The sequence below is a fragment of the Salmo salar genome, chromosome 01, assembly GCF_965601325.2.
Source record: "Salmo salar chromosome 01, fSalSal1, whole genome shotgun sequence".
NCBI lineage: Eukaryota > Metazoa > Chordata > Actinopteri > Salmoniformes > Salmonidae > Salmo > Salmo salar.
Window position 1 is genome coordinate 162,358,838 of NC_138291.1, and position 17,544 is coordinate 162,376,381.

The following is a 17,544-nucleotide window of genomic DNA, read 5'->3' on the forward strand; positions in this document are numbered from 1 at the left end:
TTTGCATATTTCTACCTCCGCCAATGTACGACTTCTTTTATATGACCATTCTTACAGAATTTCTTAAAGATTAAACATTCATATAGAACATTTTCAATGTCATACATGTCGTGGAGTTAGTTCATTTTATCCACAATCCATATGGTTAACGATATTTATTTAAATCCGCAGTTTATAGTTCCATATGGTGTAATGGTGGAGGGATACGTAACGGCCATGTATAAATAACACAGCCCTTTGTGTGCGATAACAGCCTCGTTTCCAGAAGATTGAAGAACAGTGGCGTTGATAATTTGTTTGTAAGTAGGTTATTATCCAAAATGAGCACGAATGACAACATTTTTCACAAAGACCCTTAGTTCAGCGTAATGTTAATTGGTAGTTCATTGCTTTTCCTATTATTGGTGATGTACGAATGTACTTTTTTTGGATGGACGAATAGACGTCGACGATAGACGAGCTAACTTTCTGGTAGCGTTAGCTAACTACAGTAGTTATTTACTAAAATAAAGTTAGCTGGCTGGATATAGTCTTGGCTAGCTTCCTAACTAGCTAAAACAAGGCGCTCAACAGTAGACATTGGTTAACTCTTGAATCAAGCTAGATATTTATATAGATGGGGGGGAGGCTAACGTTAACAGTGGATGTGTTTTTGTAAATTCAATCTGGAGTGCCAGTGCTCTCTGGGTGTTAGTAAATTTAGAGCTTTGTAAGATTGTCAGTTCGTAAATTCAGAGCGTTTCGCTCACGGAGCGAGGATTAGGGTTGATTGGACCATTCTGGCATCACAACAGCTTGGGTCGTTGACTGGCTTGCTAGCTACTTCCATACACGAATTGGAACTCCTCACTGACCATTTTACTCACCATAGCAGAGCTGCTTAGGCTGTTCATATTATCTAGAGCATTGGTGACAAACGTTAACTGTGCTGCTAGCAACTTAATTACGCGTAGTTTTTCAACACCGGCAATATTCAAGTGTTGCGCGTTTGTAAATTCATCAGTTATTATGCGCTCTGGCATACCCAGACGATTGCTCCTAAATCGGAGTAGATGGCAAAATGAATTAACGAACGCATCCCGTTAAAACACCGCGCTCGAGACCTAAACCCAGCGATCATCTCGGCTTGGTTTATCGGTCAGTAATAGTCATATATTTTGCTGTAAAATAAGCGTAGGGGAGTTTAATTTATTACAAAATATTACGTTTCGACTGCAAATGAAAATACAGCCCCATAAATTGAAATGGTCAGCTAGCTAGTCATTACTTCAGGACTCGACATAGGTTTTATGACAAAATGACAGCCACTAGATGGAGCTTGTTCTAAAATGGTGGCACCTGAAGCCTACTACTGTAAACGTCAGCTGAGTACTACCTCCAATGGGAGGAGCTTTGCTCTACCCTATCTAGAAGTTGACCCACTGCATCTCGGGAATTGTTATGCATACTAGATTGATACCTATAATGTGAATTGTGTATAGCCTGGTTGTTTATTTGACATTTTAGGTTTGGTTAGTATAGTCTAACATGATTCTCCTCCCCAGTGTCAAGATGCAGATCTTTGTGAAGACCCTAACTGGTAAGACCATCACCCTTGAGGTTGAGCCCAGTGACACCATCGAGAATGTCAAGGCCAAGATCCAGGACAAGGAGGGCATCCCCCCAGACCAGCAGCGTCTGATCTTTGCCGGCAAGCAGCTGGAAGATGGCCGCACCCTGTCCGACTACAACATCCAGAAGGAGTCCACCCTCCATCTTGTGCTCCGTCTGAGGGGAGGTATGCAGATCTTCGTTAAAACCCTGACTGGTAAGACCATCACCCTTGAGGTTGAGCCCAGTGACACCATCGAGAATGTCAAGGCCAAGATCCAGGACAAGGAGGGCATCCCCCCAGACCAGCAGCGTCTGATCTTTGCCGGCAAGCAGCTGGAAGATGGCCGCACCCTGTCCGACTACAACATCCAGAAGGAGTCCACCCTCCATCTTGTGCTCCGTCTGAGGGGAGGTATGCAGATCTTCGTTAAAACCCTGACTGGTAAGACCATCACCCTTGAGGTTGAGCCCAGTGACACCATCGAGAACGTCAAGGCCAAGATCCAGGACAAGGAGGGCATCCCCCCAGACCAGCAGCGTCTGATCTTTGCTGGCAAGCAGCTGGAAGATGGCCGCACCCTGTCCGACTACAACATCCAGAAGGAGTCCACCCTTCATCTGGTCCTGCGTCTTCGTGGAGGCAACTAGTTAACTTATACTCTTAACAATGTCACATCTTAACTCCAATTTCCCTCATCCCAAAATCCCTCCTAACCTCCAACCCCACCCTTTGACCTCACTCCAATCCCACCACTGACTTCCCCTAACCTCTAATCCCCAACTCTTATTTTTTTTATTTCAATAAAGTTGAAGCATTCCTGATATTGTTTGGTTGTCATTTGTAGTAAAATATTTACGTATTTGAATAGCACCTGGTTGTATATATTTTTTTGTTGCCAGCTTCTAATTTGAAGTACTACTGCCTCAGCGCATAACTAAAACTGCCTCTGTTAAACCTAATTTAAATACCTTGTGCTTTTAGTCTTTGAAGTTATTAACTACTTTAAGGTCTTGACATTAACTATAGGTGGTGCATTTGGAGGTACACTATACAGTTGGAGTCGGAAGTTTACATACACTGAGGTTGGAGATATTAGAACTCGTTTCTCAAACACTCCACAAATTTCCTAACACTAGTTTTGGCAAGTCGGTTAGGACATCTTTGTGCATGACAAGTCATTTATCCAACAATTGTTAAGACAGTGAATTATAAGTGAAATAATCTCTCAATTCCAGTGGGTCAGAATTTTACACTAAGTTGACTGCTTTAAACAACTTGGAAAATTCTAGAAAATGATGTAATTGCTTTAGAAACTTCTGATAGGCTAATTGACATTTGAGTCAATTGGAGCTGTACCTGTGTATGTATTTCAAGGTCTACCTTCAAACTCGGTGCCTCCTTGCTTGACATGGGGAAAATCAAAAGAAATCAGCCAAGACCTCAGGGGGAATTTAGTTTTTTTGTAGACCTCCAAGTCTGGTTCATCCTTGGGAGCAATTTCCAAATGCCTGAAGGTACCACGTTCATCTGTACTTGTGAGCAAGTATGAACACCATGAGACCACGCAGCCGTCATACCTCTCAGGAAGGAGACACGTTCTGTCTCCCAGAGATGAACGTACTTTGGTGCAAATCAATCCCAGAACAGCAAAGGACCTTGTGAAGATGCTGGGGGAAACCGGTACAAAGTCCTATATCGACAACCTGAAAGGCTGCTCAGCAAGGAAGAAGCCACTGCTCAAAAACCGCCATTAAAAAAGCCAGACTACGGTTTGCAACCGCACATGGGGACAAAGATCATTCTTTTTGGAGAAATGTCCTCTGGTCTGATGGAACTGGCCATAATGACCGTTATTTTTGCAAGCCGAAGAACACCATCCCAACCGTGAAGCACGGGGGTGGCAGCATGTTGTGGGGGTGCTTTGCTGCCGGAGGGACTGGTGCACTTCACAAAATAGATGGCATGAGGGAGGAAAATTGTGGCTATATTGAAGCAACATCTCAAGACGTCAGTCAGGAAGTTAAAGCTTGGTCGCAAATGGGTCTTCCAAATGGACAATGACCCCAAGCATACTTCCAAAGTTGTGGCAAAATGGCTTAAGGACAATAAAGTCAAGGTATTGGAGTGGCCATCACAAAGCCCTGACCTCAATCCTATAGAACATTTGTGGGCAGAACTGAAAAAGTGTGAGCAAGGAGGCCTACAAACTTGACTCAGTTACACCAGCTCTGTCAGGAGGAATGGGCCAAAATGCATGCAACTTGTGGGAAGCTTGTGGAAGGCTACCTGAAACGTTTGAGCCAAGTTAAACAATTTAAAGGCAATGCTACCAAATACTAATTGAGTGTATGTAAACTTCTGACCCACTGGGAATGTGATGAAAGAAATAAAAGCTGAAATAAATCATTCTCTCTATTATTCATACATTTCACATTCTTAAAATAAAGTGGTGATCCTAGCTGACCTAAGACAGGGAATTTTTACTAGGATTAAATGTCAGGAATTATGAAAACGGAGTTTAAATGTATTTGGTTAAAGTGTATGTAAACTATCGACTTCAACTGTATATCCAATCACTATTTATAAAGCCCTTTTTACATCGGCCGACATCAGTGGTTATATAGAAACCTAGCCTGAAACCCCATACGGCAAGCAATGCAGATAAATGTCAGTTGGCTTTTCATGGCTGAGCAATCAGAGGTCGAGAGCAGGTATACTGAACAAAATGCAACAATTTTGATTTTACTGAGTCAGGGTTTGGTGGATTTCCAGAAGAATGCTACCTGCCCCAACACACAATGCCAACTAAAGTTTGGTAGATTATTAATGGTCTGGGGCTGTTTTTCATGGTTTGGGCTAAGCCCCTTAGTTCCAGTGAAGGACAGTCAACGCTACAACATATACATTGACATTCTAGATGATTCTGTTCTTCCATCTTTGACAACAGTTCGGGGAAGACCCTTTCCTGTTTCAGTATGACAATGCCCCCGTGCACAAAGCGAGGTCCAAACAGAAATGGTTTGTCGATCGGTGTTGAAGAACTTGACTGACCTCCACAAAGCACTGACCTTAACTCCATCGAACACCTTTGGGATGAATTGGAACGTTAGACCTCAATAATGCTCCTGTTGCTGAATGCAACCAAGTCCCTGCAGCAGTGTTTCAACTTCTAGTGAAAAGCCTTCCCAGAAGAGTGGAGGCTGTTATAGCAAAGGGGGCACCAACTCCATATTAATGCCCATGATTTTGGAATGAGATGTTTGACAAGCAGGTGTCCACATACTTTTGGTCATTTAGTGTACTTAGTGATGTTTAGTATATAGATGTTAAAGTGGTTTATTTGCTATTTTCAGGTATTAAAAGTAATACATTGGAATCAGTAGGTATTTTGGTGGGTACCAGCACTGGAACTGTTGGAAGAGGCACTTGTTAGTATGCCTGAAATGCATCCTGTCTTTGAGTAATCACTATGACATTATTTGCTTTTATCCAACTGTTAGATTATGATTACCTTAAACCGGAGGCCCAGCAATAGGTATGCTGTACCTCCCTACAGCAAAAGGATGTCATTCATACTTAACCACAAGATGTCCCCATAGACCAAGTGAAAGCTCTTACTGCTGATTGCCTCTCATACACACTAATTTCTAGGGGTGTGCTGACATGCCATACTCGTAATCATATCCATAAATTTACAGTTGATAATCGGATGATCACTCTATCCAATCCGAGCAGCAGGATCAACGGTACAGGCCGCCCCTCTGCTTACAGACAGGCAAACTAGCCAGTGGAGTTATTTAGACCACGCACATGACTGACTCAAATACAGTATAGTATAGTTAAGAAACTCTTTGACTGATTGACATGAGAAAGATGCTTGCTGGTGTAACAGTATAGCTTCCGTCCCTCTCCTCGCCCCAACCTGGGCTTTAACCAGGGACCCTCTGCGCACATCAACAACTGACACCCCACGAAGCATCGTTACCCATCGCGCCACAAAAGCCGCGGCCCTTGCAACGCAAGGGGAACAACCACTTCAGGTCTCAGAGCGAGTGACGTCACTGATTGAAACGCTATTAGCGCGCACCACCGCTAACTAACTAGCCATTTCACATCGGTTACACAGGCACCCCCAATATTTTTTTGTAGATCACGGATAATTACAAGATTTAACATGGGCCCTCAGATCCTCAAAAAGTTCTACAGCTGCACCGTCACAGCTTTGCATAGCAACTGCTTAGCATACGACCGCAAGGTGCTACAGAGGGTAGCGTGTGTACGGCCCAGTACATCACTGGGGCCGAGCTCCCTGCCATCCAGGACCTCTATGTCAGAGGAAGGCCCCTAAAATTGTCAAAGACTCCAGCCACCCAAGTCATAGACTGTCCTCTGCTACAGCACGGCAAACGGTACTGGAACGCCAAGTCTGGGACCAAAAGGCTCCTGAACAGCTTCTACCCCCAAGCCATAACACTGCTGAACAGTTGACCCCCTTTTTATTTGCACTGACTCTCTTGCACCGGTTCTATGCATACTCACTGGACTCTACCCCCCCACACACACATTACATATGCTCACACACAAAACACACACATTACATATGCTCACACACAAAACACACACATTACATATGCTCACACACACAAAACACACACATGCATATTGAAGCCACAAACTCGCACATAGAAAAACTTTCACTCCTGTTCACTCTCTTCACATACACTGCTGCTACTCTGTTTATTATCTATCCTGATTTCCTTGTCACTTTTACCCCTACCTACATGTACATATTACCTCATCTATGTTGTACCCCTGCACATTGAATCAGTGCCGGTATGCCTTGTATATAGCCTCGTTATTGTTATTTTAACGCATGGAGAAGCATGTAGATGTTAAAGGAATTTTATATCTTGATGATAATAATCAATTCGCCTTGACTAATGCCCAAGGTTTGTAAGACAATGGGTTAAAATAATTAGGCAAGGACTCAGCTTTCTGCAAAAGGTTTCTGTAGCTTTATTCATGAGAACGTTCTGCCGTCAGGATAACAAAACAGTCATTATATAGTTCTTGCTTACTTACGCACATGCATTTACACACAATCTGTTGGTGACCTGCCACCCCCATAAACTTCTCACACTGTTTATCACCTTCTGGCTCAGCCTGTTCCTTTCCTTCAAGGTTAGGAACTCTGAGGTTTTACTCCCTTGACCATCTGCTTCTCTATCTCTCTATACTAATTGCATACACACATTTCTTTCCCTCTCCAGTGGTTCCTGGACTTTCCGGAACTAATCAGAATAATCGATCCCTACATTGATCATTACATTGATTATTCATTAACCATGCTGTATGACTAATAATTCATCATGGTTTATTGATTCATTTACCTTTATTAGATAATTCTCTTATCAGTAGACCACATTACCTTCCTCCAGCTCTAGAGACATTGCAAAAGATGTGCATAAATCACTTTCACTACCATTGTTGTGTTCGCTATTCCACATAAGTCTCTGGCTAGTGACGTATAGGTAAAGAGTAAAAAAAGGGCTCCTGAGTGGCACAGCTGTCTAAGGCACTGCACCTCAGTGCTAGAGGCGTCACTACAGACCCTGGTTCAATCCCATGCTGTATCACAACTGGCCGTGATCGGGAGTCTCAAAGGGCGGCGCACAACTGGCCCAGCACCGTCCGAGTTAGGGGAGGGTTTGGCCGGGGTAGGCCGTCATTGTAAAATAATAATTTGTTCTTAACTGACTTGCCTAGTTAAATAAAGGTAAAATAAAATAAAAACACCCATCCATTGTGGAGATCTGTAATCCCTGGCAGTGAATCTGAAGTAGTAGACCACTCTCACTGGTGCTGTGAAGATACCTGCATCAAAGGAGAAGCAATCAGAGATAAGCACAGTCCATCTCTCAAAACCAAAGTGAGTAATATTTGCTGTAGCTGGATTCAGTGTGTATAGATTACTGTGTATAGATTAGCTTTGTCCCTCCTGCTTCTCATTGGCTGTCACTCTGGGACCCATGGCTGTCATTACATAGGAGAGGAAACTTACATTTTTTATTTAACCAGGTAGACTAGTTGAGAACAAGTTCTCATTTACAACTGCAACCTGGCCAAGAATAAAGCAAAGCAGTTCGACACATACAACAACACAGTTACACATGGAATAAACAAACATACAGTCAATAAAACAGTAGAAAAAGTATATATACAGTGTGTGCAAATGAGGTAAGATAAGGGAGGTAAGGCAATAAATAGGCCATTGTGGCGAAGTAATTACAATATACCAATTAAACACTGGAGTGATTGATGTGCAGAAGATGAATGTGCAAGTACAGATACTGGGGTGCAAGATAAATAAATACAGTATGGGCTATTTACAGATGGGCAATGTACAGGTGCAGTGATCTGTGAGCTGCTCTGACAGCTGGTGCTTAAAGCTAGTGAGGGAGATATGAGTCTCCAGCTTCAGTGATTTTTGCAGTTCGTTCCAGTCATTGGTAGCAGAGAACTGGAAGGAAAGGCGGCCAAATGAGGAATTGGCTTTGGGGGTGACTAGTGAGATATACCTGCTGGAGCGGTGCTACGGGTGGGTGCTGCTATGGTGACTAGTGAGCTAAGATAAGGCGGGGCTTTACCTAGCAGAAACTTGTAGATGACCTGGAGCCAGTGGATTTGGCAACGAGTATGAACCGAGGGCCGGCCAACGAAAGCATACAGGTCGCAATGGTGGGTAGTATATGGGTCTTTGGTGACAAAACGGATGGCACTGTGATAGACTGCATCCAATTTGTTGAGTAGAATGTTGGAGGCTATTTTGTAAATGACAGTCGAGGATCGGTAGGATGGTCAGTTTTACGAGGATATGTTTGGCAGCATGAGTGAAGGATGCTTTGTTGTGAAATAGGAAGCCGATTCTAGATTTAATTTTGGATTGGAGATGCTTAATGTGAGTCTGGAAGGAGAGTTTACAGTCTAACCAGACACATAGAATATGTGGACAACTACAAATACCTAAGTCAGAACCGTCCAGAGTAGTGATGCTGAACGGGCGGGCAGGTGCGGGCAGCGATCGGTTGAAGAGCGTGCATTTAGTTTTACTTGCATTTAAGAGCAGTTGGAGGCAACGGAAGGAGAGTTGTATGGCATTGAAGCTCGTCTGGAGGTTAGTTAACACAGTGTCTAAAGAAGGGCCAGAAGTATACAGAATGGTGTCGTCTGCGTAGAGGTGGATCAGAGAATCACCAGCAGCAAGAGCGACATCATTGACGTATACAGAGAAGATAATTATTTGTCTCAAACTTAATTTTACTCAAATATAGTTAAATAAAGGTTCAATAAAATAAATATATACAATGCCTTGAGAAAGTATTCATACCTGTTGACTTACTCCACATTTTGTTGTATTACAGCCTGAATTCAAAATGGATTAAATAGATAGTTATTTTCATCCATCTACACACAATACATCATAATGACAGTGAAAACATGTTTTTGACATTTTTGCAAATGTATTGAAAAGGAAATACAGACATCTAATTTACGTAAGTATTCACACCCCTGAGTCAATGTTTGTAGAAGCACTTTTGGCATGGATTACAGACAGAATCTTTCTGGGTAAGTCTCTTAAAGCTTCCAGTGCTGGATTGTGAAACATTTGCCCATTATTCTTTTCAAAATTCTTCAAGCTCTATCAAATTGGTTGTTGATCATTGCTAGACAACCATTTTCAGGTCTTGCCATAGATTTTCAAATAGATTTAACTAAATTGGCCACTCAGGAATATTCACTGTCTTATTGGTAAGCAATTCCAGTGTATAATTGGCCTTGTGTTTTAGGTTATTGTCCTGCTGAAAAGTGAATTAATCCCCCAGTGTCTGGTGGAAAGCAGACTGAACCAGGTTTTCCTCTAGGATTTTTCCTGTGGTTTCTCCATTCCGTTTCTTTTTATCCTGAAAAACTCCCAAGCATACCCATAACAGTAATGTGTTGTATTGGATTTGCCCCAAGCATAACACTGAATTCAGAAAAAGTGAATTGCTTTGCCACATTTTTTGCAGTATTACCTTAGTGCCTTGTTGCAAACAGGATGCATGTTTTGGAATATTATTCTGTACAGGCTTCCTTCTTTTCATTCCATCAATTAGGTTAGTATTGTCTAGTAACTACAATGTTATTGATCCATCCTGAGTTATCTCCTATCCCAGCCATTAAACTCTCTAACTGTTTTAAAGTCACCATTGGCCCCATGGTGAAATCCCTGTGTGGTTTCCTTCCTCTTCGGCAACTGAGTTAGGAAGGACGCCTGTATCTTGTAGTGTCTGGGTGTATTTCCCCCGTCTGGGCTGTGAGGATCTCCTCCTCCCTACTATTCAACATCCTCATCATGAGGATCTTTGGAATGAAGAAAGGAAAGGACAAACACTCCAAAAAGAACAGGTCTGGATCTGTCCTCAGTCTCCGAGACAACATCTCTCACTGTTTCCTTTAGTAGAGCACCAACATCCCACACCTGCTTGCTCAGCCCCTGTACTTCTCTATAGGGCCTGCACTAGCATATGTTAGTGCAAATCTCCCATTGGCATTGATGCACGTTTATACACAAAAGCTAAAGGTGTTTGTGAGTTATGATTTGACCTTTGAACTCTACCAGTATGTTGCGCTCGGCCCGGTTGGTTCTGTCCAGTCTTCCCTGTGGCTCAGTTGGTAGAGCATGGTGTTTGCAACGCCAGCATGGTGTGGGTTCGATTCCCACGGGGGGCCAGTACAATAAAACTAACAAAAAAAATGTATGAAATGTATGCATTCACTACTGTAAGTCGCTCTGGATAAGAGCGTCTGCTAAATGACTCAAATGTAAATGTATAGATACACAATCCAAAGTATAATTAATAACCTCACCATGCTCAAAGGGATATTCAAAGTGATTTTTTTTTTTACCCATCTATCAATAGGTGCCCTTCTTTGTGAGGGCTAACAAAAAAACGACTTGTTAGTCAAGTGAAATAACTGGGCGTTGGCAGCACATGGCTTCAAGCTAACAAAAACATATATACTAGCCAACGTTACTCACCAGCTTGCGAACTCTGTCCAGCACCAAATCCACGATATCCTTGCCAATGGTGTAGTGGCCTCGAGCGTAGTTGTTGGCGGCATCCTCCTTACCAGTGATGAGCTGCTCAGGGTGGAACAGCTGACGGTATGTCCCGGTGCGGACCTCATCTATGAAAAATCCTTCTCTGGTCAGGGAGGATTATATATTTTTTTACAGCATATGGTAACCATAGCTTAGCTCATTTCGTCCTTACCAACTACAGTTGGTTCGAGGTCCACAAAAACTGCACCAGGGACATGTTTTCCCACTCCTGTCTCGCTGAAGAAGATGTTGAAGGAGTCATCCCCTCCACCTTTGGTTTTGTCGCTGGGCATCTGCCCATCAGGCTGGATCCCATGCTGCAAGCAGTACAGCTCGCATTACCGATCTGCACACCAGCCTGACCAACGTGGATAGAGATGCACTCGCGCTGTGGCAAATACAATTTGAATAAATTAGCTTGCTAGGTCCCAAGATAAATGTGTCAAAGCTGACAGATTTACTTTCATGTTGTTAGCTAGCTACTTTACGCAGAATGGTTAGCAACTAGTTATCCAACTTAATTTTACCTTGAAGTTAGCTAAGTTAGCTAGCTACATAACATTAGATAGTTTGACGAAACTTGGTTTGTTAGTTGTGCTATAGCCACCACTCATCTTGACAGAAAACTTACCCTAATGATTATTTAAAGTAAGACCTGTAGTTAAGGTTAAAAAATGTTTTGTTATACAGTTGAATAGGCTGCTGACAACCGTCTGCCTTAGCTCTGCAACTTGTAACGGTTAACTGCCGAACATTTTGAAAAACATCGCCGATTCAAGCTTATATAGGTCCCTGAATGAGCCCGCCTTTGTTTCAACCCAAGTGTCTGTAATTCAAACAAACTCTATGTCAATCAATCTTTTCTATTTTGCCATTGGACTATGGTATAAAGTGTAAAAAAATTACTTCTTTTCAAACGACAGAATGGTCTTTTTCTGATAGCTGAGAAGGTCAAGTGAACTAAACTCCATTTTACCTCAGTCAGTGAGGTGAATACATGCTTCCTTCTGCTATTACTACTTGTGTAGCAGATAATATTGGACTAATGTATTATCTGTGTTTCTTGATTGTGATTCAGCTCAAAGAAAAAAAAGCTACATCTTATTTTTAACAAAAACTCACTGGTAAACTTGTAACTAGCCAAGAACTGGTAGCCTACTGTTCAAATCAAGCAATTATTTTAGTCCTGCAGCATTTTTATTTTCTATCTAGCCCAAAGTAATCTGTCCTTTAGTACTTTGTATAGGCTTACCAATAATGATGCTGGACAAAGTGCTTAAGTAGCCTAGTGGTTAGAGTGTTGGGCCAGTATCCAAAAGGTTGCTGGTTTGACTAACAGAGCTGACAAGGTGAACAATCTATTGCTTTAACCCTTGTTTGCTCTACTATGGCTGACCCTGTAGAACAGCACATCTGATGTATGTGAAAATAAAACATGAATTTAATCTTTCTGATGTGTGTGTTGTTCTTGAGCCATTGTTTTTCTATTCAACTGCATGGAAAGACAATATATTTTCAAGAATAATTTGGAGGAGGAGGAGAAGTGGGGGTTGGAGAGAACACCCCACAGACAGCTGAAATGTGTTGGAGATTTCCATTCAACAGGGTTCAATCTGGTTTGTAGAACAGTTCTTCTATTAAGAAAAGCTAGAAAACGGTGTCACTCCACAATGATACAATACAAAATACAGGTTTAAAAAAAAAAGTTATGTACTTGTCTTGCTCAGTTGTGCACAGGGGTCCCACACTCCTCTTTCTATTCTGGTTAGAGCCAGTTTGCGCTGTTCTGTGAAGGGAGTAGTACACAGCGTTGTACAAGATCTTCAGTTTCTTGGCAATTTCTTACATGGAATAGCCTTCATTTCTCAGAACAAGAATAGACTGACGAGTTTCAGAAGAAAGGTCTTTGTTTCTGGCCATTTTGATCCTGTAATTGAAACCACAAATGCTGACGCTCCAGATACTCAACTAGTCTAAAGAAGGACAGTTTTATTGCTTCTTTAATCAGGACAACAGTTTTCAGCTGTGCTAACATAAATGCAAAAGGGTTTTCTAATGATCAATTAGCCTTTTAAAATGATAAACTTGGATTAGCTAACACAACGTGCCATTGGAACACAGGAGTGATGGTTGCTGATAATGGGCCTCTATATGCCTATGTAGATATTCCATTAAAAAATCAGCCGTTTCCAGTTACAATTTGATGTTATTTTAAATGGAACAAAAACAAGGACATTTCTAAGTGACCCCAAACTTTTGAAAGGTAGTGTATATTCAATTCTCATGCATTTAGTTCAATAAGTAAGTAGTGTATAAAGAAGGCGACTGAGCCTCATACCGTACTTTACTAGACTACATTTCTGAACAGCCTAATTTCAGAATAAGGGGTGCTGTTGTTCTGGGGGGTTCTGTGTTGCTGTTTTGTCTGTCTGGGCCTGGGGGCATGGGCTCAGGGAGAGAGGGGAGGGGTCAGAGAGAATGACAAGAATAAGAGAGAGAGTAGGGTTAGAGACAGCTGAAGGACTGATGCTGCAGAGAGGATCCAGAAAGAGAGTAATCGCCAGACCACCACCAACACCCCTGAGATCTTGACTGAGCTGAGAGTGCTGACAGACATTGTGGTGGAGCAGAGACTGGAGCTGAGGAACATGGAGGTCAGACTGGGGGTGGAATAGCAGAAAAAACAAGGTGATTGTACTAACAATGCATCAGGGTATCACCAAGAATTAACTGCATTTCCTAAAAGACAAAGTTAGAAAGCTGGAAATAGAGAATGCATGTAATGACAAGAGAGCAAATACAGTACCTTCAGAAGGTATTCACACCCTTGACTTTTTCCACATTTTGTTGTGTTACAGCCTGATTTTTAAATTGAGATAAACAGACAACGTTTTTCACATTTCTTTTACAAATTAATAAAAAATGAAAAGATGAAATGTCAATAACTATTCAACCCCTTTGTTATGGCAAGCCTAAATACATTTAGGAATAAAATTTTCTTAACAAGTCACATAAGTTGCATAGACTTACTGTGTGAAATAATAGTGTTTAACATGGTTGTTGAATGACTACCTCATCTCTGTACCCCACACATACAATTATCTGTCGAGCAGTGAATTTGAAACACAGATTCAACCACAAAGACCAGGGAGGTTTTCCAATGCTGAAGCCATGTGCATCCTCTGCCCAACAAATTCGAGAATGAATCGTTTGGAGTGCTGCAGTTCGCAAACGATATTGTGCTTATCACCCTCAAGGCAGTTAAGCAATGCATTCCGCCAATAGTCGTTCACAAGTGTACCAAGAAAAAAAAATGTATTTGTATGCCTGGCAATTAACAAATGTACATTGTTTAAAGAACGACTTTACAAGTCTCACAAATGACAGCTCTAGTAAGCCCTTTATGGTGAACGACATGTGAACAAGAGGCTTGTAGAATCATAACTATTTAGAGTTTTCAGTTCATTGTTCGCAGGTAGGGTGTCCTGGTGCCCTGTAAAGATTATTATTTTTGAGTCTTAGCCTGTCTGGGCTAGGGGGCAGCATTTTCACGGCCGGATGAAAAACGTACCCAATTTAAAAAGGTTACTACTCTGGCCCAGAAACTAGAATATGCATACTATTAGTAGATTTTTTATAGAAAACACTCTTAAGTTTCTAAAACTGTTTGAATCGTGTCTGTGAGTATAACAGAACTCATATGGCAGGCAAAAACCAGAGAAAAAGTCAACCAGGAAGTGGAGGATCTGAGAATTGTAGTTCTTCTTTCTAGTCCCTTTCGAAACTACATTATCCGTGGGGTTATGTTGCACTTCCTAAGGCTTCCATTGGCTGTCTAAAGCCTTCAGAAAGTGGTTTGAGCATTCTCCTGTCACTGGGCAGATAATAGGAGCTCAGTTTCTGAGTGGACTGCCTGGGCAACAAAGGAATTGGATATGCGCAGTCACGCGAGCACACTGTTCCTTCTTTTTCTCCTTGAATGAATACGCTATTGTCCGGTTGGAATATTATCGCAATTTTATGTTAAAAATACCATAAAGATTGATTTTAAACAGCGTTTGACATGCTTCTAAGTACGGTAATGGAACATTTAGACTTTTCGTCTCTGGTTCTACGCTCGCGCGTTATGCCTTTGGATAAGTGATCTGTACGCACAAAACGGAGGTATTTGGACATAAATATGGATTATTTGGAACAAAAACATTTCTTGTGGAAGTAGCAGTCCTGGGAGTGCATTCTGACGAAGATCAGCGAAGTTAAGAGAATATTTCTAATACTAATTCTGAGTTTAGGTTGCCCCGAACTTGGCGGGTGTCTGTATAGCTCACCGTGATGGCTGAGCTATGTACTCAGAATATTGAAAAATGTGCTTTCTCTGTAAAGCTATTTTAAAATCTGACACAGCGGTTGCATCCAGGGGTAGTCCATCTATAATTCTTTAAATAATTGTTATATAATTTTGTCAACGTTTATGATGAGTATTTTTGTAAATTGATGTGCACATTCACCGAACGTTTTGGTGGGAATACATTTTCTGAACATCACGCGCCAATGTAAAATGCTGTTTTTGGATATAAATATGAACTTTATCGAACAAAACATACATGTATTGTGTAACATAATGTCCTAGGAGTGTCATCTGATGAAGATCGTCAAAGGTTAGTGCTTCATTTAGCTGTGTTTTGGGTTTTATTGACACATGTCCTTGCTTGGAAAATGGCTGATTTATTTTTGTTTATGTACTCTCCTAACATAATCTAATGTTTTGCTTTCGCTGTAAAGCTTTTTTGAAATTGGACAATGTGGTTACATCAAGGAGAAGTGTATCTTTAAAATGGTGTAAAATAGTTGTATGTTTGAGAAAGTTGAATTATGACATTTTGTTGTTTTTGAATTTGCCGCCCTGATATTTCACTGGCTGTGTCCTGCAGGTGGGATGCTAGTGTCCCACGTAGCCCATAGAAGTTAAGAGATCAGTCAGTAAAAAGAGCCAAACTTATCCATAACCTGTGTTCTTTCTCACCCCAGTCAGACCAGTGCACTGGCCTTCAGGGCTTCCTGATCTTCCACAGTTTGTGGTGGAACTGGCTCAGGTTTTGCTTCGCTGCTCATGGAGAGACTGTCTGTGGACTACGGCAAAAAGTCCAAACTGGAGTTTGCCATTTACCCTGCCCCTCAGGTACTGCTAATGTTTAGTTGTTCACATGATTATTTGGTAGATTTCCACATCAGCAAAACTTTTACTGTACTTTATAGCCCTGTATGATATGTACATTTTCATTATGTAACACCTAATGATGACTGTTCTACCTCTTGTGTATGTGTTCAGGTGTCCACAGCAGTGGTGGAGCCCTACAACTCTATCCTGACCACCCTGGAGCACTTGGACTGTGCCTTCATAGTTGACAACGAGGCCATCTACGACATCTGCCGGCGTAACCTGGACATCGAGCGTCCCACCTACACCAACCTCAATGGGCTCATTGGCCAGATTGTCTCCTCCATCACCGCCTCGTTGCGTTTCGATGGAGCCCTCAATGTGGACCTGACAGAGTTCCAGACCAACCTGGTGCCCTTCCTCCGAATCCACTTCCCCCTGGTCACCTACGCACCTGTCATCTGCTGAGAAGGCCTACCACGAGATGCTCTCTGTGGCAGCGATCACCAACGCCTGCTTCAAGCCCGCCAACCAGATGAAGTGTGACCCTCGCCACGGGAAGTACATGGCCTGCTGCACCGTGGGGATGTGGTGCCCAAGGACGTCAATGCTGCCTTCGCCACAAAACCAAACGCACCATCCAGTTGGTCGACTGGTGCCCCACCGGCTTCAAGGTAAATAAGCAATGGATTCATTCATTCACACTGATCTATGGTTAGAAACATTTAAGGCACTTGGCATGTTAATTATTGGTTAGTCAGGTTTTCAGACTGTTTTTTTGTTTGTGCCCTGCAGGTTGGCATCAACTACCAGCCACCCACAGTGGTGCCAGGTGGAGATCTAGCCAAGGTCCAGAGAGATGTGTGCATGTTGAGCAACACCATGGCCATCGCTGAGGCCTGGGCTCGGCTCGACCACAAGTACGCCAAGCGTGCCTTTGTGCACTGGTATGTGGGAGAGTTCTCTGAGGCCAGAGAGGATCTGGCTGCCCTGGAGAAGGACTACGAAGAGGTGGGAGTAGATTCAGTGGAAGGGGAGGCTGAGGAAAGAGAAGAGTTCTGATAAGAGAATTATCTAATAAAGGTAAATGAATCAATAAACCATGATGAATTATTAGTCATACAGCATGGTTAATGAATAATCAATGTAATGATCGATTGGTCTGATTAGTCCCAGAAAGTCCAGGAACCACTGGAGAGGGAAAGAAATGTGTGTGTGTAATTAGTGTAGAGAGCAGGAGACAGATGGTAAAGGGAGTAAAACTTCAAAGGGTTCCTAACCTTGAGGGAAAAGAACAGGCTGAGCTAGGTAGTGATAAACAGTGTGGGAAGTCAATGGGGGATGCAGGTCACCAACAGTTTGTGTGTAAATGCATGTGCGTAAGTAAGCAAGAACTATAAAATGGCTGTTTTGTTATCCTGACCTCAGAACGTTCTCTGAATAAAGCTACAGAAACCTTTTGCAGAAAGCTGAGTCCTTGCCTAATTATTTAACCCATTGTCTTACAAACCTTGGGCATTAGTCAAGGCGAATTGATTATTGATTATTATCATCAAGATATCAAATTATTCTAACAATTGGTCCTTCGAGCCGGATCTCAAAAACTGCCGCTGTCGTTCCAAAGAGACACCGAAACGTGCACGGGCG

The 17,544-nt window shown here is 42.2% G+C and overlaps 2 protein-coding genes and 1 pseudogene across 2 annotated transcripts; 2 read left to right on the forward strand and 1 right to left on the reverse strand.

Moving 5' to 3' along the window:
- Nucleotides 1-271: 271 nt before the first annotated feature.
- LOC100194618 (polyubiquitin) lies at nt 272-2,415 on the forward strand. The gene is made up of 2 exons (NM_001139703.1): nt 272-299; nt 1,545-2,415. The coding sequence occupies exon 2, from the start codon at nt 1,552-1,554 to the stop codon at nt 2,239-2,241; it is 690 nt and encodes a 229-aa protein (NP_001133175.1). The 5' UTR covers nt 272-299; nt 1,545-1,551; the 3' UTR covers nt 2,242-2,415.
- Nucleotides 2,416-6,586: 4,171 nt separating this feature from the next.
- LOC106568441 (tubulin alpha chain, testis-specific) lies at nt 6,587-11,836 on the reverse strand. Its single transcript, XM_045692243.2, has 4 exons — nt 11,371-11,836; nt 10,912-11,127; nt 10,677-10,825; nt 6,587-7,468 (listed from the first exon to the last, which is right to left on the reverse strand). Exons 2-4 carry the CDS (start codon nt 11,030-11,032, stop codon nt 7,448-7,450), a joined length of 291 nt encoding a protein of 96 aa, XP_045548199.1. The 5' UTR covers nt 11,033-11,127; nt 11,371-11,836; the 3' UTR covers nt 6,587-7,447.
- Nucleotides 11,837-15,790: 3,954 nt separating this feature from the next.
- Nucleotides 15,791-17,443, forward strand: LOC106568547 (tubulin alpha chain, testis-specific-like; annotated as a pseudogene).
- The last annotated feature ends 101 nt before the right edge of the window (nt 17,444-17,544 follow it).